General features: G+C 39.1%; 1 protein-coding gene across 1 annotated transcript in view; it reads left to right on the top strand.

Moving 5' to 3' along the window:
- Positions 1-22,216, top strand: part of FBN2 (fibrillin 2) — a 224,140-nt gene that overhangs the window by 144,781 nt on the left and 57,143 nt on the right. The window contains exons 21-32 of the mRNA XM_082380764.1: positions 5,563-5,700; positions 6,294-6,344; positions 6,821-6,946; positions 9,605-9,832; positions 10,686-10,811; positions 15,270-15,398; positions 16,174-16,299; positions 18,380-18,505; positions 18,971-19,093; positions 19,251-19,376; positions 19,704-19,829; positions 20,922-21,044. Coding sequence (XP_082236890.1) covers positions 5,563-5,700; positions 6,294-6,344; positions 6,821-6,946; positions 9,605-9,832; positions 10,686-10,811; positions 15,270-15,398; positions 16,174-16,299; positions 18,380-18,505; positions 18,971-19,093; positions 19,251-19,376; positions 19,704-19,829; positions 20,922-21,044 — 1,548 coding nt within the window. The remainder of the gene's footprint in view (positions 1-5,562; positions 5,701-6,293; positions 6,345-6,820; positions 6,947-9,604; positions 9,833-10,685; positions 10,812-15,269; positions 15,399-16,173; positions 16,300-18,379; positions 18,506-18,970; positions 19,094-19,250; positions 19,377-19,703; positions 19,830-20,921; positions 21,045-22,216) is intronic.

The following is a 22,216-nucleotide window of genomic DNA, read 5'->3' as shown; positions in this document are numbered from 1 at the left end:
CTAATAATTAGGAGTTACTTCAGTTGTTTTCTCTTGTTATCAAGATAGGAGTACAACATGATAGCATAAACTGGACAGGCTCTTAAATTTTGTTACATTCTAGGAAGCATTTCTTTCTTATAAGTATATATATTATGCTATACGTTATAAGCATTTCCATACCACACACATATTTATATTCATTCCCCAGGAATGCCTTAGGCATCAATACAATCAAATCCTTACTGCATACTTTTTATAAACAACCTTCAATGGTAAACAGAAATGTGATCGCATTTGGACTCAGTTAACAAGACGAGAATTTGAAGAGTTTAAACTTTAAACAAATAGAAAGAATTTATTGTTTTTTTTCATTTCTCCCATCAATCATAAATTTATGAGCTCCAAGGAAGAGAAGATAACTGTTTTCTTGCTTTGGGAAATCTCTAAGAGAGAAAGATTCCAAAACTTCCAAGACATCTTTCAATGTATCTCAAAACATATAAGGTCAGTTTTTGATAAAGACGATAGGAGATATATAAAATGAAATAGTCTGATCTATCACTATAAGCAACCGTTCAGCATATGAAAGGAAAAAAACGACCCCAGTCATTCTTTCCTGCTTCCAGTGTCTATGGCTACACTGGCTAGGTATACATACTTCATATTATTACCTAGTATCCACCTTTAAAGGGAACTAAATATATATTTCCAAGTAGTTAGGGAGATGTTTCAGTTTTACATAGTGCCAAATAAATTGGCTGGTTTTGTTTGTTATCTATTCAGTATCAATGTTCAACTTAGTATTTTCCAAAGACAGTAGTATTTTCAGTATTATGTCTGATGCTAGCAATATTTAGCTGGATGCTTAGGGTACCTGTTTGTCACAGGAGGAGAACTGACCAAGTCCAAAGTTTCAATGAAAACCTTCCCTTTGGAAATGCCAACTCTTCATCTCCCAGTGAGGTACAGCTGGTGAAATTTGAGCCTTGCTCAGCTCTCCATACTAGGAAATAGACTGCCATCTGCCTAGGGCATTACTTTTTTTCTCACAGAATTCCTGGTTCGGGGGGAGGACATGTGGGTTGGATCTGGTAAGGCAGAAATATTTTTGCTAAGCCACAGTTTCCAACTGAGATAGACTCGTTTTATTATGCAAAGGAAATGAACTCAGCATTAGTCAATTAATGTCTCAGAAAACTAACTCTGTATGCCACTTGGGCATCAAAGATATCTTAGTTTTTGCTTTGTCATAAACATGTCTGTGATTTTGGCCTTTACCCTTATAGTTATTAATGAAAAGGAACAAAGACTTTTTATTTCCAAGTCATTATGTTGGACACCTAAACACCACCATATTTTTCTCAGCCAATGTGTTACGTGTTTTCATTCATTGTGATCAAATTTGAATATCCCAGCCTAAAGCTGCTCAGAAAGAAATTTACTTAATATTTTTAAATTTTAGACATCATTTTTTCTTCTTTTTTTAATTAAAAACAGAATTCTAGTTTTAAAAAGGGAGTTAATAGTAAAATATACTTAGGAAATATTATAAATGTACTTTTTAATAGGACTGTCAAATGGCTTTAATCAGTAATTAGCCTGCAAGCTGTTCTTGGTAGGGGCCAAATCTCTAAATTTAGCACTGGATAAAAATTCCCTGATGTAAATTAAAAATTTAAAATTGTCAGAATGTACATGAATTAGTTAGATACAAAGAATATTTAGGGATTTAGAAGATATTATGCAAACTTCCTAAGTATAAACCAATCTTGAACTGTTCTATAAACTGCTTGAAGAGACTGCTGTATGCTGGTTGAAATGATTAAATATAATAGAACAATAAATTTGGTTAATCTTTCCTGCCTTACACTGCTCACATCTGATAGCTCTGCATAATCTAGTCCAATTTCCCTCAATTTTGGCTTGTCTCTGCGTTCTGTCCTTAAATTACGTGGACACGACAGGGGCAATGCTCCTCACCTTAGCCTATGAGCAGTGTTTAGCACAGTTCATCACTCATCCCTTCTCAAGAAGTTCTTCATTTATGGCCTCCTCTTTTTTTCCTTTCACTTTTCTGACCCGTTTCCTCAGTTTCCTTTGTTAAATCTTTCATATTCTCCTGTTTTCCAATTTGAAATGTCTCACAGGTCAGTCCTTGGACCTCTTTGCTTCTCTGTCTTACACTCATGCTTAGATGGCCTCTACATTGACTCACATTTCTCTCTCCATCCTTAATCTGTCTGCTAATTTCAGACTGGTATTTCTAATTATCTGCACGGTGTCTCCATTTGGGTGTCTAGGTGACATTTCAGACGTAGCATACCTAAAACCAAATTTCTATCTTTCAGCTTAAATCTGTGTCTCCTAGAATCATTTCTGTCTTGTCAAATGGTAACTCCATTCTTATAATTGCCAGCTTCTAAAATCCTGGAGTCATCCTTGATGCTTTTCTCTCAAACTGCACATTTAATCCATCAGTAAATCCTATTGATTGTACTTAAAGTTTATCCATATTTCAACCACTTCTCACCACCAAGATCAACAACCCCCAATCCAAGCCACCATTATTTTTCTTCTTGATTTTTACTGTAGCCTCTAGCTTATCTGCTTTCCCTGCCTTATTTTTTTCAGAGATCTTAACCAACCTCTGACTATATAAGTACATCTATATTGTGACTCTGTGTGTGTGTGTGTGTGTGTGTGTAGGTATATAGGTACACACACAAGAAAAAACAATCAGGAGATAGAGATGGATTGTATATGTGTGTGTGTGTGTATGGATTTGGGGACTTTTCAGTGTTGATACAATACCAGCCTACAGAAGCAGAGTAAAGCCTCTGAAATCATACAATGCAGGTTTGAATCTTGATGCTGACACTCTCCTAGCTGGGTGACCTTACTTGGGTAAATTAGTTGACCCCTGTGCCTCAGTTTTCTCATCTGCAAGTTGTCCATACCTTATAGGGTTGTTTTAATGGGTAAATAAACTAATACATGGAAAGCCTTTAACAGTGCTTGTTGCTACCTCAATAAATATTAGCAAATATTATTACAATATATCTTACTTAAAATGACTACAGCCAAGGTGATAATCAGTAATTAACCCAGTCCTTAAAAGATCATTTAAATACACAGTAGCCTTACACAGGCATCTCTGTTTCCTCTGTGCTATGGAATGTACAGGTTTAAGCCTATAAAAAACCTGTAATTTGAGACCTGATACAAATGCATATGAGCAAATCTTTTTCATTTGCACGCAGTTTTTATCCAAACTGAATCTCAAAACAGAAAAAAGCAAACAGACCGCCTATTTCTTCCCCACATCCTTGCCCCATAACTTTTTGTATTCAGTCAAGGACAGAATTGTTTGTTTTGTTTTATCCTCTGTCCCAGAGGGCTTGGGTTGTAGGTAATGTCCTCTTACCCACTACCTTGTTCCATAGGGAATCAGAGTACAACGTCTCCCTTCATGGGCCTGCCAGTTTCATTGCAATTCCCTTTCTGTGTTTCTGGTTGTATTTTCTTTTTATTGTTGATTTTAGCAGTATAACTTTATTTGCCCTTATTATTAGATGAGTTTTAAAGTAAATACTGTAGTTTACATTTAGGTCTATGATGCATTTTGATTTAATTTTTGTGAAGGGTGTAATGTCTATGTTCATATAAATTTATTATGACTTTAGGTTTGGTAATGACTTGGATACAACACCAAGAGCATGAGTCATGAAAGAAGTAATTAATAAATCAGGCTTCATTAAAATTAAAAACTTCTGCTCTGCAAAAGATATGGTCAAGAGAAGGAGAAGCCAAGCCACAAACTGGGAGAAAATATTTGCAAAAGACATATCCGATAAAAAGACTGTTACCTGAAATATAAAGAGCTCTTAAAACTCAACAATAAGAAAACTAACAACCTAATTAGAAAATAAGCTAAAGATCTTAACAGATAATTCACCAAAGAAGATATACAGATGGCGAATAAGCATATGAAAAAATGCCCACATAATATTTCATTAGGGAAATGCAAGTTAAAACAATGAGACACCACTACACACCTACTAGAATGGTGAAAATCCAAAACACTGAGAACACCAAATGCTGACAAGGATGTAGAACAACAATAACTTATTCATTGTTGGTGGGAATGCAAAATGGTACAGCCACATTGGAGACAGTTTGGATGTTTCTTATAAAACTAAACATACTCTTAGCCTACACCCCAGCAATTGCACCCATTAGTATTTATTCAAATGACCTGCAATTTATGTCCACCCAAAAACCTGTACACAATATTTATAGCAGTATAGAGTCATTGACTGTAAAAAATGTACCACTCTGATATGGGATATTGATAGCGGGGAAGGCTGTGTGTGTGAGGGGGCAGGAAGTATATGGGAACTCAGTACTTTATTCTCAATTTTGCTGTGAACCTAAAATTGCTCTAAAAAGTGAACTCTATTTTAAAAAATGAAAAAAAAAAATAAAGTAAATACTGTAGGAATAAGCTTTTTCTTTATTGTTTTCCAAGACTGTGACCACACTACGCTATTAAGCTTTGTTAAATTGTTTTACACATCACCTGCAGAGGGATCACCTCAGGAGCTTGTCAAATGCAGACTCCTGGGCCACACACCTGGAAACTTATGAGTCTGCATTTTAACAAGAAGCTTGGTAATGTTATGCACAGTAAACTGAGAGCCACAGTACTGCAAGGAAAACTTCACATATGATTTATTTTACCCAATTAATATTTGCCATGTCAACTTTGGATTCCTTTTCTCTGCTTCAAAATTGGTTTTTGAATGGGCATTTGAGGAAGAATCTGATGTAGAAACATAGTCTAAAAAGTTAGGAGTAGTTGCCTCTGGATGGTTGGATTACAGGTGATTTTTATATTTTCTCTGCTATTTCTTCAAGTAGTTTATCATAAACATGTGTTACGTTTTGAACTAGAGATAAGGCTATACATATGTATCATAGAAAGATGCCTGAAAGAAAATACATCACATATTAGCCCTGGTGTGTCTTAATGGTGGTTTTATAAGTGATGTTTATTTTTTTATCTTTAAGATTTCTTTTTTTCAAATAATTATCTTTGGTTGGAGAAATACTGGCTTCTCTCCAACAGAACGGAAATTGTGTGTGGTTTATTTGGTGGGGAATTAGGAGAGAAGGAGATTACTTGGAGAATGTTATTTGATAAAATCTTAAATATCAAAGTATCTGCCATAAAGAATAAGTCTTATGAATATTTTTCATACAAGTAACGATCTTATAAGAGTAACGCCCTGTATTTGCAAATCCCAGTACGAAATCGTGGGTAGTAGCGGCTGCTCCTAGAATACCCATAGATATAATTGTATTAATTATCATATCGTGTGAAATATATACAGTACCATATTTAATTTTCATGTATGTAATATGCTGTATTTAAATGCATGTATGTGTAAATGTGTCTATAAAAAAGTTTTTTAAATAATGTTTTTTTTTAATACTATTGAATAATGCCTTTGGTGTATAGAACTGAGTTCTATTTTCTTCAGAGATGAGAGCTCCCCACTATTTCCTATTCCTTTTCAGACAGCCTGAAAGGGACGTGTTGGCTCAACATCCAGGACAACCGCTGTGAGGTGAACATCAACGGAGCCACTCTGAAATCCGAATGCTGCGCCACCCTCGGGGCCGCCTGGGGGAGCCCCTGTGAGCGGTGTGAACTAGGTAGGAGCCTGGCCAGCGGGCTTCTGGGCTTCTCATCGGAAAGCTTCTTCCTCAATAGGCATCTCTTTCTCTGTATATTTCCATCATGAAGAAGACCATAAGATCAATACCCTCCCCAACATGTTGTCTTTTCTGGTAAAATGTATTCACTTCTTGAAATATGTATTTGGTTTATCCTTTTACTATAAGCAGACCTTCTGAATAGTTTGGATAAGGAAGGGAATCAACTAGAATTTAGCTACTGGGTGACTATCAGTATCCTCCAATATTCTTATTTGCATGTGTCCCGGTAGAGCATGATGTCTCTTTTCTCTAAATCTTTTGTTTACTTGTGATTTGGTTGACAGTGTGAAAAGCAAAAGGAAATTGTAGGAAAAATTATGAGAATCTCAATATGGGTCAACACCGATGGAGTTACCACAGCATGTCATGTGCTCCACTGAATTGAACAGAGGGCAGCTGGAGTCCTTTGCCTCTAAAGCCCAGATTGTGGTTTTTATTTAGTTCAATTTAGATTCCATTATACTGTTTCTTGAGCTTAAGACAGTTGTGTTTTTTGTAATGAAGTAAAAATGTGTCCTTTGTTCTCACAGATACAGCTTGCCCAAGAGGGTTTGCCAGGATTAAAGGTGTTACTTGTGAAGGTGGGTGCATTCTTGAAAGACATTGTAAGTCTTTAGAGCAGTATTTAAAAATTAACATTCACTCTCACACTTTGGAGATATTTATCACTTTCAAAAACCTTGGAATTTCAATAAAAATACTAGATGTAGTCAACAAATGTTTTAGAATAATATTCTTAGGAAACAGCTTAGAATTTCCCATTTCTCTTCTTTATGCCGTTGGGTGAATTTTTGTGAGGACATCACTAGCCTTTAAGGCACAAAACAGCTGGCAAAGGTGTATGTCTGGGATGTGTTTTATGGACGGACAAGGCTGTGGTAGTTTTCACAGCTGGTACCCAGGAAACCCGGTGGCTTCGTTGTGGAATATTTCTGCTTAACTCAAGTAATGATCCACATTGTATTGCAGAATGAATATGCTATACAGGAAGTAAGACTACACCTGCTTTTTCTACTTGGAACATCTTTCTCTCTCTGCTTGCTTCATTTCCCTGCAGACGTTAATGAGTGTGAGGTGTTTCCTGGCGTTTGCCCAAATGGACGCTGTGTCAACAGCAAAGGATCTTTTCACTGTGAGTGCCCTGAAGGCCTTACGTTGGATGGAACTGGCCGTGTGTGTTTGGGTAAGTCCATGCTCTCTTGTGTTTTATGCATGAAACCAAGCGTGAATTTTCTTATTCTTTTGGATAATGGCCTGACCAAAACTCTTCGGTCTATAGCTGGAAAACTTGCTTTAAGTGCGATATTTGGGGGAAACTCACCAGAGGATATTTTTAAAGTGAATGAATTTAAATGAAATGGTTTCTGTATAATACAGAAAGTTAGTACTACTCACAAATTTATCTCAAAAATGCATCTTCCCCAACTGAAACTCTGTACCTATTAAACACTAACATCCCATTTATCCCTCTCCCAGCCTCTGGCATCCCTGCTTCTACTTTCTGTCTCTATGAATTTGACTACTCTAAGTGCCTCATAGGAAAGGAATCAGATGATATTTGTCCTCCTGTGACTGGCTTGTTTCACTTGGTGTGGTGTCTTAAAGGTTCATCCATGTTGTAGCATGTATCAGTATTTCTCTCCTTTCTCAGGCTGAGTGGTGTTCCATTGTATGTATGTACCACATTTTATTTGTCTACTCATCTGTTGGTGGACGCCTGGGTGGCTTCCACCTTTCGGCTGTTGTGAATAATGCTTCTATGAGCGTGGGCGTACAAATATATTTTCAAGTCCCTACTTTCACACACACACAAAAATTATAAGTTCTTTAATCAGATATTTTAGGCTGTTTAGTCTTTCACACTGAGTCAATGGAAGAAGAGAACTATGTATATTTTGAACATAGAAGAAAAATTGGAGACTCGTGTTTGAAGTTAACATGTACCAGCCCATTGCAGCTATGCTCCGTGACAAGACAGTGGGGAAAGTCATGGCAAAGTTATGTGGCTTCTGTATGAGAAAATTGACTGATCCTACCCCTTCCTTTACCATCTTCAGAATTTAAATTTTCTTAATGCTTTATTTTCTAAAGATTTTAAATAAGGAAGCTCTTTCTGTCAGCATTGTATTATAGAAATGCCTAGCTGACTTTATTTTTTATCAGTGTTGTTCTTGACTAAACTTAAGTTTCATGATTGAAAAAGAAACTTCTATTGATCCTATGTTGTCTCTGAACAATTTTTTATTTACTTAAGGGATTTTTTCCCAATATCTTATGAAACAGTAAGTTTTTAGTTTGTAAAATAACTTTACATAGGCTTGTATTTGAAATTTAAGCTTGTAGACAAAGTGTGAGCAATGGTAGTATTATATTCCAAGATCTTCAAGGTATTTAAATAGGTATTCTAAAATTATATATTAACTAAGTATTCAAAAAATTATATATTAAAAATTATTCCAAAACTACGTAATAAATATTTTTTAATTATTATATTCAAAGATCTTTAAGGTATTTTAAAAACAGGGATTTTTAAAATTAGTAGTAAGAAAAAAAGTTTGCAACAGCATACAGTTTAGTTATTATAATTAACACAAATTTCATTTTAAACTAATTTTTGACAGCATATTTAAATTTGGATACAAAGTATGACTGTAAAATCATATGAAAAAAAAATCATATGGAATTGTTTAGAAATTATAATATCCAAAGTCCATTTATAAAGAAAACTTCTTTTTGGAGTTTTATTCTTAAATTATCTCCAAAGTTTAGAAAAAAGTAAAGTATCTTTTGAAGATGACAAAGTAATGTATCAGTATGGTCAAATAACTAATAAAATCAAATTGCCTTCAGTAACTAAATGATGCTATATATAAATTTATATCATTGATTTAAAATTATCACTCAGCAAAATAAATTCTCAGTAATATCACTCAAAATCATGCCTTTGTAATATTCTAAGAGGATATATCGGATTCTTCATCCTTGTACTTTTGTTAAATGCTTTTTTTTTTTAACATCTTTATTGTTAAATGCTTTTTGTCACTACTTAAATTTTGCTACAATAATTTACCGTGGCTGTGAATGTGAGAAAGTTTCAAGAGATTGGCATATGAAAATGGAAAATATTCTGAGAACAAAAGAGATAAACTGCTCTGATAGGAGTTGATCTAAATCAGGAGTTCCAAACTCAGATGCTTGCAGGGGCCAAGCAGTTAACATAAATGAGTGAGGTGGTAATAAGGAGTAATGGAGACTGCAACAAACTGTAAAGCACATGTACTATCCAAACGTTTCCAAAATTAATATTTTAATTTAATGTGTGTAAGCCAGTCAAAACATTCACAGGCCGTATGTTGACAATGTTTTGATTCCTGATGTAAATATTGATATGAAACTCAGTAGTAAAGGCACAGGATTACTCTACCAGGCTCTCATAACTTTTTACATACGTAATTCAAATGCTTTTTTTTCCCCACTAATCCCAGAATTACTCATATTTTAGTGGCCCTAAAATATGCTAAAGTTAATTTATTCTTTCTGATGTCAGTGATACGAAAAAAGGATCATAGCTGATGATAAGAAGGAATCTTATCCCAAGGGAACCTTTTCTTCCTGAAGGTGTCAGGTGAGAATTAGGTAATACTGAAGGAGAATCCACCTGTGCTCTCTTTAAATGACTGTCATTATGGTATCCATTTCAGGAGGTCAGGGACTCTGTCTCCTGCCCATTAGTGTGTCTCCAGGGCCTGGCCTCATCCCAGGGCCTAAGCAGATGCTTGGTATGTGAATGTTCAGTGCATCTTACAGCTTAATCTCAAACTGTGGTTCCCTCTCCCTGTAGACATCCGCATGGAGCAGTGTTACTTGAAGTGGGACGAAGATGAATGCATCCATCCTGTTCCTGGGAAGTTCCGCATGGATGCCTGCTGCTGTGCAGTTGGGGCAGCTTGGGGCACTGAGTGTGAGGAGTGCCCCAAACCTGGCACCAAGGAGTACGAGACCCTGTGCCCCCGGGGGCCTGGCTTTGCTAATAGAGGGGACGTTCTTACTGGGAGGCCATTTTACAAAGGTAACCGTCAGCAGCGCATTTGGTCCCTCTGCACCAAAGCTCACCTTCCGCATTCTCTGCAGATTGATTTTGCCTTAAACATGTGATTTCCCACTTTATTTTCTTTGTTAAACAAAACATGCGACCAGCCTTATGGCCCAGGAGTATAAATCACCTATACAAGTTGGTATTGAAGTGAAGATACTAAAAAAGACAGCTAATCTCACTTTTCTTACATCCTTCTACTGTACTGCTGCTTTCCTCAGCACAGCCTGACGAGATGCAGCCCTGATGTTGCAAAAAGTTCTCTATCTCCTCTAAACTTTACAAAACAAATGGTCAGAAATAAAGGGATCAGAACTGTTCAGTAAAAATACAGAATCTTTTGCACAATTGACACTTCCTGTGTGGCATCAATGTAATCATTGAAAAATTTGATATCCCCCATTTTTACTTGAGTACATTCTTTTCCTTCATGTTAGATTTTTAACTTAAGATGATGGACCTACCCTTTTATTTTTTAACATCTTTATTGGAGTATAATTGCTTGACAATGGTGTGTTAGTTTCTGCTGTATAACAAAGTGAATCAGATATACATATACATATATCCCCATATCCCCTCCCTCTTGAACCTCCCTCCCACCCTCCCTATCACACCCCTCCCACCCTCCCTATCCCACCCTTCTAGGTGGTCACAAAACACCGAGCTGATCTCCCTGTGCTATGCAGCTGCTTCCCACTAGCTATCTGTTTTACATTTGGTAGTGTATATATGTCCATGCCACTCTCTCACTTCATCCCAGCTTAAGGGTAAGCTGGACCTACTCTTTTATATCAACCAGCTCTACATTCCAGCTCTGTTCTGCCTGTAGATATCAATGAATGCAAAGCATTCCCTGGGATGTGCACGTATGGAAAGTGCAGGAATACAATTGGAAGTTTCAAGTGCCGTTGCAATAGTGGCTTTGCTCTAGACTTGGAGGAAAGAAACTGCACAGGTGAGACTATTCTTCTGTTGTACTGGGTAAGCCTTGGCTCTCTTTCTTTTGCTATTTGGAAGTACTGCCTTTAAAAGCCCATCTTCTCACTAGGAACATGTACATTGTTCTTTTTATTTCCTTTTCCCTGTGCCTAAACCACTTCTCCAGCAAACCTGTTGTGAGAGAGCTGCAAAAGAGCATGAAAATAATATCTGTGCTACCTACAAGAACAATGTAACAATAGGATTTTCAGAATCTATGAGTACTAAAGAATATAGCCATTAAATCAACACTTGTATAAACTTGACATTCTGTTACAAATTTTAAGGTTTGTAATAGAGAAGTTGTCACTTATTTTCCTCATCTGTGGACAGATTTCTTAATAATTATGCTTCAGGCACAATCCCTATCCCTACCCTTATCCATAGCCATTCTCTTTAAGAAAATATACAAAATTCCAAGTTTTTCTATTAGGCAATATAACAAATTATTCCAAACACTTGAAGTATGTCTCCAAGGTCTTATTTTCAGAACTCTCATTTTTCATATTCTCTTTGGAATTTTCCCTTTTCTCCTGCCCCCACTACGTGTTCATGATCTCCACTGAAGTGTCTCTCTTGACTTCTTCCTAGCTTCCTACTCCATACGATCCTCCTGATTCACTCTTGGCCCTACCCAGCCTAGACTGTCCCCTAAGCATTTCAGAACTATCCATCTGGTCTTTTGGAGTTCTGCCATGTTGTCTTTCTGCCGTGCCTTCCATTCCGATCCCCGACTCCTAACACCCTCGCCACTGTTTTCTCCACTCGGGGCTGCTGAACTTGGGGGGGAGAGCCTGAGAAAAGCTGACCGAGGTCCCTGCATTCACCCTCAACCAGGCCTTTGAAGCTGCTGACCGATACTTGTATTCACCTCTTTACGTCCCTTAATAAATTTCTCTTTGCAGCACTTCTAAACCTCTTCTGACTTACACACCCTCTCGTATCGCTATTCATTCCTTTCCTTCTTTATTGAAGTCAAACCTGATTGCCAGGACCCTTCTCACACACCCTCTTCTCTGGTATAAAATGTCCTTTTCCAGCCCTACTCTCTCCTCCACTTCCAGAGAAAGAAATGTGATGTTCTTCTGCAATTTTCCAGCGAAACTCTCTGCTTTCACTCTCCTTCCCTCTTCCTGCTCCAGGCCCTTCTTAGCAGAGTTCACTCCTCTCTCTCTGGCATCTCCCCCTCTTTACTGGTTTCTTTCCCTAGACCTGTAAACAAGTGCAGAGCGTCTCCTCAGCCCTCCTTTTCCCTCAAGCTACCGTGCTCTTTTCCTACTTTCACCTCTCATTCCTCTCTTTTAAGTAACCATTTGCTTTGTAGCCCCTGAATGCTGACCTCCCTCCTTCAGGCACATATATATACTCTTGCAAAACACCTTTGCCAAGTTCAAAAAAATCTTTCTCTCAGTGCATATTCTCCTTGACCTCTGGCCAACCCCCTCCTTGATTTTCTTCTCTCTTAGCTTCCATGGTATTTCCCGTCTCAGTTGTCCTATCATGACTATGATGTTCCGTCTCTAATCTTCCCAGATTCTTCTTGCCTTTGGCATTTTCCATCCCTTGGGCATTTTCCGAAGTCCTCTGCTCTCTCAACATTCTGCCTCTCAGAATTGCATCTACCATCACGCCTTTTTGGATGGCCTCTGTTGAGCTGACTCCTAGGTGCCATCTCTAGCTCTCTAGTCCTCCTGAGTTCCACTCCTGCATTTCTAACTTCCATCTGGACAGTTTCTCTTTGTTTTCGTCTCCCTTTGTCCCATCCCCCTTCCTCTGCCTAGGGACTTCCTTGGATATATTAATAGTATCATTTCACTCAGGATTGAAGCCTCAGACTTAATTTTGACACCTCCGTCTCCCAATAGACAAGTGAAAAAGTTATGTATATTCTTCCATCAAAATGGCTATTTCAAGTACTTGTACTATTTCTTCTACACTATTGCTGATGCAGGTTCAGCTCCTCAGGAAACAGACTGAGCAGAGATTAGCAGGCACGAAGGTTATTAGGGATTGGTCTTGGGAGGGAGGGAAAGGAAGCAGAAGTGGGCTGTGATGCAGTCCCAGTGTGGTCCTCAGCCCACCCGCCCCGGGAGCTCTGCATCTGGGAAGCACATCACAGTTGTCTTGAGTTAGGGCACAGGGGCTAGGTGTTTATGTACCTGCATGATGAATCTTTGCATACATCTGCCCCGAGAAGGGGTGTGACTGTGAGGAAGGTCCGCTTAGCTGAGGCGCTTCCTGAAGATAGTTCTCGCCTCAGGACTTTCTGCCAGCCGCAGTCCCGACAGCTGAGGGCAAGGACGCGTGAGTCCTTCCTTCCTGAAGGGGGACCTGGGCAGCACATGGCAGTCTCTACTACACTGCCGATTCCTCCAGCGTCTCCCACCCCAGTAATTTTCCAATCAGATCCTTCATTTTCACAACCACCAGGTTTTTCATCCTAAAGCAGGGCTTGGATTGTATAACTTCCCGCAAAACAACTTCTATTGACTTAGATGATCCTAGACCTAGATAAAGAAGCTTTTCCGGTTCTGACTGCCCTGTTTTTGGTGTGAAATTAGCCAAGTCACTTAATGGCTCTGAAACTCACCTCGTTTATACTGTATAAGACAGAAGTTTGTTGACACCACTGCGGTGTTGTGGGATGCAATGTGAAAGGACAGTGGGACACGGTTGGCTGCCCTTCTTCACAGCATGTAAGGCCCATCTTCTGCTCCCCATGCTGGCGCCCTCAGTAACCGTACCCATCTCACCTGTACTTGCACCCATTATCAGCCTCTCTATAACTTGCTGTTCTCTGAAATGCATTAGTTTTCTTCACCTATGCATTTTATCTCTTGCCCTTCTATTTATTCTACATCTTTAAAGTTGGAATTTCTATGCAGCCTTCCAGGATCAGTTCAAAAGCCACTTCCTCCAAAATGCTAATTCTTAACAGCGAATAGCTTTCATATATACTGCCCTCTTTATGAGACAAGAACTGTTCTCAGCACTTAAGAAACATTGGTTCACTTACCCCTATGAGGCAGGTGCTACTACACGCCCCATTTTACAGATAAAGAAACTAAGGCACAGAGAAATTAAGTGACTTTCCCAAGCCCCTACACCCAGAAGATGACAGAAGTGGGATTTGTGCCCAGTCATCTGGTTCCAGAGTTCATAATCTACACTATGCAGCTCCCACCACATCACATCAGCCAAAATCTGTCCCTCCTCTGCCATTGAACTTATTCTGTGTTCTTCCTTTGGCTCTCATCACCAGTTCCTAGATACTGATAGATAAAAATTAAGAGAATTAGTATGCATATTGTTACCTGCTTAATTGAATCAATCAATTTTGTTAAGACTTTTGTTTCAAAGAAAGTACCTGCATTTTTTCAGTATGTCCTGCAATTGGGAAAAATCAATAGAAAAAAACCAAAAGCTGGGAGAAAGCAGGGGCTGAGACTACCCCCCCCACCACCCCCCGCAAGAGAACGTGTGCAAATTAGCCATTTATAAATCCTGTGATAGAAAAACTTAAAAATTTAAATTCACGAGAATAAACAGATGCTGGCAAAAACATTTTTCCCAGTCTGACAAAAATATTTAAGCAAGTCATGTTTTCTTAATCTTATTTTACAGACATGCTGCTCTATTGAAAATCTTGATTTCAGGAATGGGAGATTTCTCAGAGAATCCTGTTTCTGAGAATATAAGTGCTGCTATTGAAGATTCTTATTTACTGTAGTATGTAAAAATTGACAAACGCAAAAGCCCATCATGATCGTTTGTTTTTAATTTTAAAATTAAATCAGTAGGCTCTTCCGTCTAAATATGACGCAGAAGCACAGTTGGGGCGTATTCCACGGCCCTGCCATATAGGTGCGTTCTCCGGCTCAGGGTTCAGTGGCCGCGTCTGCCTCTGTGGCCGTCTCTGTGGCCGTCTCTGTGGCCGTCTCTGTGGCCATCTCTGTGGCCGTCTCTGTGGCCGGCTAGCCACCCCTGCTCAGAGGCAGCAGCCCTCACACGCCCGCACCAGGGGCGGACGTGGGCTAGTGCAGCAGAACCAGCGTGGGCTTTGCGTCGTGCGTGGGGCTCCCTCCATATGGCCACTGCTTCCTCGTTTGCCACCTGCCTTGATCGGCTCATATCAAAGTTGCTTGGTTCATCCTTCTGTTATCATTTCTAAGCCACAAAGAGAAATCCACAATTCCAGAATTCTTAAAGGCAAAAAGGGCCCACCTGCCTGTTGGCTGTGACAGTTTTGGCAGTTGGGGAAAGGAATGTGCCCGCAGCCCTGTCCCCCTCGAGGTGACCTCCTGAAAACGCATCCTTCTATGGCTCGCCCCTGCTTCCTCCGGCACCTTTGCTCGGAAGGCCAAATCTCTCTGTTCGTTAACACCTTCTCATCTCACTCTGGTTTTCTGAATTTCTTTTAAACCCTGTGAACTAGACATTGACGAGTGCAGGATTTCTCCTGACCTCTGTGGGAGTGGGATCTGTGTCAACACGCCGGGCAGCTTTGAGTGTGAGTGCTTCGAAGGCTACGAGAGCGGGTTCATGATGATGAAGAACTGCATGGGTAAGCCTCTGGGGTCTGCACACCGGGCTAGCACAGACTCCTTAGCGTGACCTTGGCCTGTCTCAGAGCTGTGAACAGCGTGCTTGGCAAGGAGCTGTGGCGAGAGAGAGAACAGATCTAAGTGTCAGACAGGAAATCTGCTCCTCGATGGCTCTTGGGGAGCCCCAGCCCCTTGATGCCTTAATGGCAGTGAGATATTGAGACTGGGTTCTGCTTATTTGTAGAATCTGAAGTCACCACAGACTAACTGCTGAGGAGGGAGTCACTAAAAATGTATGGTGTTGGGTGGTGACCCCCCAAATTTATATTGTCATGCGAATCCCACGTTCTTTTCCTTACTTGTGTGTTATTACAAACACTCTTGGCATTGCCCACCTTTTAGCCCATGGTTTCATTTTTAGCAACTTATAGGACTCACCTCATGGGATACAGAAAGTGATCAGTCCAAGAGTTTTCTTTCACTTTGATTAGAGATAGAGACATATGGTGTCTGGAGTTCAGAGTGATATAAAGCGAATATTGTTTATTTTTACCTCTCATGAGTCTGCTCATTTCATACAAGTAAAAGCCTTGATAGCTCACTGTCTTTTCAGAGTAGAACTTTAACCTTTTATCTAGTGATCATAGAGTGAGGAGAGCTTAGCCCATCTCTTATTAACCCATCTCTCACATTTGAGTCGCAATGACCTCAGATAATGAATCTTTCTCCCATGCTGTGTGCGTGAACGATTTTTCCTCAGAGTTCTTTAATGGCTCTCACGTTTTTACCTTTCAGACATTGACGAATGTGAACGTAACCCTCTCCTTTGTAGGGGTGGCACCTGTGTGAACACTGAGGGCAGCTTTCAGTGTGACTGTCCACTGGGACACGAGCTGTCACCATCACGTGAGGACTGTGTGGGTGAGTTTGTCTCCTCAGCACATAAACCCTCCCAGTTCAGCCGGTAAAGATCATAAAGATCAGAGGTCATTCTCATGAACTGGTTGTTTTTGACCTGTGAAATCTAACAGATTAAAATTTGGGAATTCAGAGTCCGTACATTTGGATTCAGGTTGTGTCTTTAGAAAATGCTTACCCCGGTTCCCCTCTTTTTCGTTACAAGCGCACTGGAAAGGACCCTGTGGGAGGGACCCTGTGTCAGGCCTTGTAGTTCCCTCCTCCAGGTCGGCTGGGATGGGACATACGCTGCCCTTGGAAGGGCCGCTCCCTGATGGTTTGCCTGTGCGCACACATGTGCACAAGAATCCACTCGGTGCCCCGTGTCAGTCATCACAGGGTCTGCTCACCTGTGTGGGAGCGCACGTGCTCCCTCCAAACCCCTCCTCACAGAAGCACTGAGGCCTCCTTACTGGCCCTGAGCTCAGGATGTGGGGCCGAGGATGTAGGTGCGACCACGGCTGGTCTTGAAGAAGCATTCCATAGGCTTTAAAGCTTTGATTTAGCCAGGAAATGTTTTCCTCACAGTAAATCTTTCTTGAAAGTGTAAGCAAATAAAACAGTTTAAAATAGACAGATCCCACACCCCCAAATAAAAACATAACTTGAGCACACCTCCCAACTACTCATGTATTTATTTATAACCCATATTTATATCGCTATGCTAATGTTAGGTGAATCTTAAATCATAGACCAGACATTTTATTTATTTTTTTAATTTTTAATTTTTTTATTGAATGAAAGATTCTTTAAATTCTGTCGTGCTTTACAATTCTCAGCAGTTTTGCATTCATGCTTTTGTATAATCCCATAATAACCCTTTTTTTTTTTTAACCCCTACCGCTATCTTGCCCCTCCGCCGTTTCCTCTCCCCACTGGTAACCACTAGTTTGTTCTTTGTATCTGTGAGTCTGCTTCTTTTTTCAAACAGACATTTTTAAAAGGTGAATTTAAAGGTTTTAAATATTTTTAATTCCACTTTAATAGTTCAAAAAGATTTTTCACACAGATAATTACAGAATATTTATTCATGGTTGTGATATCAGTGATCCAGAGATCTGTTTCTAAGTTCAGTTTATTTTGCTAATTAATTTTCATGAGTTTTATAGCTGAAAAAAAAGTTCCCCTCAATGATATAATGTACATTATAAAATATGTATTTTTGCATGTTCAATAAAATAAATATTTCATGATTATGAACATAAATTTGCCACATCGTCTTCTTAGTGATTTTGAGAATTTGGGGTGAATTTCTTGTTATATCTGATTTTTACCTTAGATTGTGTTTGACAGGTAACTTGTGTGAGGAAGTGTCATTCTACCATTTTCTTGCTCTTCTCTTTTTGCATTATTAGTACTAGTTTCTTCCACAGATCTTTGCAGGCGTTTTTTTTAAGGCATCTGCCCATCTTATAAAGGTTAGTTTCCTAAAAAACAGGCAATATAATCTGTAATCCACCTATCCAGGCCCTCTAAACACAATGCCATGAAAACTTAAAAACTGAGGGCCCTATTTTCAGCCCTTCTATTTTGTGGAACCAGCTGTCTTCCCTCAGGAACCTTCATGTTATTTAGACAACACGTAACCATCCAGTTAAGACCAGCTGAGGGTGCCAGTGTAAATTCATAGATTAAGTATTAACAAGCTTTATTTCTGGCATGTGCTAGGTGGATGTGGTCTAATGTGGTACTCACTAGCCACACGTGGCTATTTAAATTTTATCAAAATTAAATAACGTTAAAAATTCAGTTCCTTAGTCACAGTATCCATGTTTCAAGCACTCAGTAACAGCTACATATTGGACAGCACAGATATGTAACAGTTCCATCAATGTAAAAAGTTCCACTGGAGAGCACTGTTGTAGATAGAACTAAGAGAAATATAGATTCTGGCGTTTTCTTTGAATTGCTGCAAGAGACCATCTTACTTCCCCCTGAAGTAAATAAAGCCCTTTGGAGACCATTGCTCTGATGCTGCATGTTCTTGATAGTTTAAGTGGTGTTGTGATTTCATAAGACATTAACTCTTTGTATCTTTTTGTAGATATTAATGAATGCTCCCTGAGTGACAATCTCTGTAGAAATGGAAAATGTGTAAACATGATTGGAACTTATCAGTGCTCCTGCAATCCTGGGTACCAGGCCACGCCAGACCGGCAGGGCTGTACAGGTAAGGGTAGGCCAAACAGGTCTGGAAGTTGTATTTCTCAAGTCAGTCGAGGAATGCTTCTGGCACGGAATATATAATGACGCCGATGGGAGTCCTTTGTCCTAAAAACAAATCTAAGAATGGGGGCAGATGCCATGGTTTGGTGGTTTTGCAGAGGAACCTCTGGTTTTATAATAAGAAACATCCTATATTTCTCTCTATATATATATTTCATCCTATATGGTATATCTGAGTTCTTTAATTTTAGGTTACTGGAGCTGAATGTCAAATGAAATGCTGTCTAAAAGGAAGTGAGAGGAACTAAGAAAGGCTAATGTCACAGTGATCAATCAACATGAATAGTGGGGAGAAAAATCCAAAGCCACTGAAGCATTGTCTGCTTAAGAAGAAGTAGAAAAACTCTCTCTCTTTTTTTTTTTTAAGGAAGTATCCCTGACAAGTAACGTTGTGGCAATGTTTTTACAGATATTGATGAATGTATGATAATGAACGGAGGCTGTGACACCCAATGCACTAATGCAGAAGGAAGCTATGAATGTAGCTGCAGTGAAGGTTATGCCCTGATGCCGGATGGAAGGTCATGCGCAGGTACAGGAAGGAAAATACACAGACTTTGTACATCTGGTTAATCTTACCTTACAAATCTGGCTCCACATATTTTGTGTGGAACTGGATGAAAAAAAAATGCATGAGCTTAATAAAAGTCATCCTTGTTTTTCATTTGGTTTTGATTTTGTATCATCAGATATTGATGAATGTGAAAATAATCCTGATATCTGTGATGGTGGGCAGTGTACCAACATTCCTGGAGAGTATCGCTGTCTGTGTTATGATGGCTTCATGGCTTCAATGGACATGAAAACATGCATTGGTGGGTAGCATAAGAACAGGATAAATACTTATGTACAGTGTGCACACACACACACACATACGCACATAAGAAGAAAAGCCTTTTTTGGTTATTTTTAAAATTCAAACCATTGTATTAGAAGATGTAAAAGCCGAAAAGGAAGAATTATTTGAAAAAAAAAAAATCCTTAAAGACAATATATTTATCTGTAATACTGTGTCCTGCAAATACTTTATATTTTAAACGTTATTTGTGTATCTCATTAGTATGCTATTCAGTTTAAAAGACAGCTTTTGAATTACTAGAATAAACAAGTATTAACCAAGGTGTTGAAAATCAATTTCCCAGACGTGAATGAATGTGACTTAAATTCAAACATCTGCATGTTTGGGGAATGTGAGAACACCAAGGGATCCTTCATTTGCCACTGTCAGCTGGGGTATTCAGTAAAGAAGGGGACCACAGGATGCACAGGTAGGTCTCAAGCTTGTATCCTCTGTGTTTCAGCTTCTTATATTTCAGAGGTTAACCTTCAACATCATTTGTTCCCTGGAATTTCTTGTACTTTCACCCACACCAGGTTGTGACAGTTATGTGATGAGTAACTGGCCCAGAGCACGTGTGATGCGTTTGTCTCTTCTCTGTGGTAGATGAGCACGGTCTCAGCTACCAAGCCGCAGACCTGGCTGCGTGCTTGGACACGGAGTGGGAGAATGGGTGTGGAATCTGGCCCCCATGGTTCTGATGTGCTCCTGGTAGCTCTTGGGGCAGTGTTCACTTTCTCCTGCCCAAACAGGAGATATACATAAGGAAGAAGCACCAAAAGACCTGGAGGAATCCCAGGTGTTTGCTGAGTTTTGCAGTTCTTTTAAACTAACAAAAATTAATCTAAACTTATATTTAGGCTCTTTTCCTTCCTTTCTTTCCCCCATCTTTTTCTCTCCTCTTCTCTCCTCTCTTTCCATTTGCTTTTGCCTTCTCTTCTCCCTGCCCAAATTTCCTCTCTTCCCTTTTTTTCTTTGTTCACCCCATTCATTTTATCTCTTATTCCTGTTCTCTACTAAATAGTTTTAGCCTTTTGAAGGGCGGATGGGGGTTGAACTCCCAAGGTCAGTGCTTTGGGCCAAATGTCCATTATTGCTCAAGGCTCTCACGTGGTATTTCGCTCAAGCCAGGTGGTGGGTGACTTAGACTGCAGCCTAGGCCTTAAGCTGACACCTCCAGGAAAGGGCAAGTAATGAAAGAAGAACTCTGCATGTTCATATGCATGTGTACCACATACACAGACACTGTATACATAATACTGAGAAAAGCATCTGGTCATTTTCCAGATAACATTTCCAGGGATTATTTCTATATATTCTGGCTGGCAATTTCTTTCAGGGAAGGCCTTGTTTGATTTGGATCATGAACTTCCAAATCCTGTTGGAGTCTAAACATATTAAAAGTAAAAGTGACGTTAATGTTTTCTCTGTGTTTACTTTAAAATTTTGCCTATACAGAAATCTCTTGGAAGTAGAATTAACTAGGTTGTATCTTATCTTCATATTAACTACGGTTTCTCAGATGTGGATGAGTGTGAAATTGGTGCCCACAACTGTGACATGCATGCCTCATGTCTAAACGTCCCAGGAAGCTTCAAATGTAGCTGCAGAGAAGGCTGGGTTGGAAATGGCATCAAATGTATTGGTGAGTATTTTGCAAATGTAAATAACCTTTGTTAAGACACAAAATCCCTAGAGGCTCTTCTTTGCACAGTTGTTAACGTACATACTTGAATAGGAACATGCCTCTTATTTTCATTTATTCTCTTGAAAATTAAAGGCTGTCTTTCGTTGCAAGATAATTCTTGCCTAAGAGTTTCCTTTAACCTTGGTATAAATGATCAAATTACAACAGTATGCCTTGGCATCTGCTTTTTAATGTGGTGTTGTTCAGTAAAAATTATTTGATGTGCAGCCAGAAATCCAAACAGCTGTAGGATGAAACATGACTAATATATTTTTCCAGTTTTTTCATAGAGTAACAGTGAGATTTAAAACCCAGTGAAATAAATGAAGGGAATGAAAAGATTTTTTTCAGATAACCTAGGTCTATAGTAAGTGGTCAATACCAGCTTCTTAATAGAAAATAGAATTCTTCTTCCAGAGAAATCTAAATGTTTTGGATTCCAAGAAGCCAGATTAGAAGGAGAATGTGAAGGCAGTTGCCATTCTCCAAGTTTTATAGTTCTTGACCAGAGTCTAATAAGTCCTTTATAGCTGTGAGGCAAGGAACTGGATTTTACCCTTGATGTCATTCATAGTGCTGCTTGGTACGTTCAGTGTTTTACGTGCCTCAACAATAAGGCATGATGCAGCTCGTAAAAATTATCCAGGTCTATTTAAAATACAAATTCAAGCTAGCTAAACCGACCTCCCCATGATTACTCATTAAAACCTGATAAGCCTGCAGCAAGAATTAAAGGATAATTTTAAGATCTCTTATTAATAATATTAGTTAATTTGAATGTACTTTCTTACCTACTCAATTGTTTTATACTTGTCAAATGTTTATGAGCTGACTCCAGAATTTGAGTTAACATAGTTTTTAAATAACTTTGCTAAGGAAGGTTCTCTCATGGTGTCACTAAGTCCACTAGCTACCCGCTTGAGTCCAGCCGTTCCTCTATCATTAATCTCACAACTTTTCAGCTATATCCCCATTCCCATTTTTCTAGTCTCATTTGTTTACTGTTTTTCTCTCCTCTAGCCTCCCTTTTTTTTTGCTTCTTGTCCATCTATCACTCTGGCCAGCTATCGAAAAATAGCCTGCCGCTAATACAAAAGATTTAACCGTGTCCAGGCACCTCTCCTCCAGAT

This window comes from Balaenoptera borealis, assembly GCF_965194805.1.
Source record: "Balaenoptera borealis genome assembly, chromosome: 2".
NCBI classification, from domain to species: Eukaryota; Metazoa; Chordata; class Mammalia; order Artiodactyla; family Balaenopteridae; genus Balaenoptera; species Balaenoptera borealis.
Note: the sequence above shows the minus strand (reverse complement) of the source record. Positions and strands in the feature narration are given on the sequence as shown.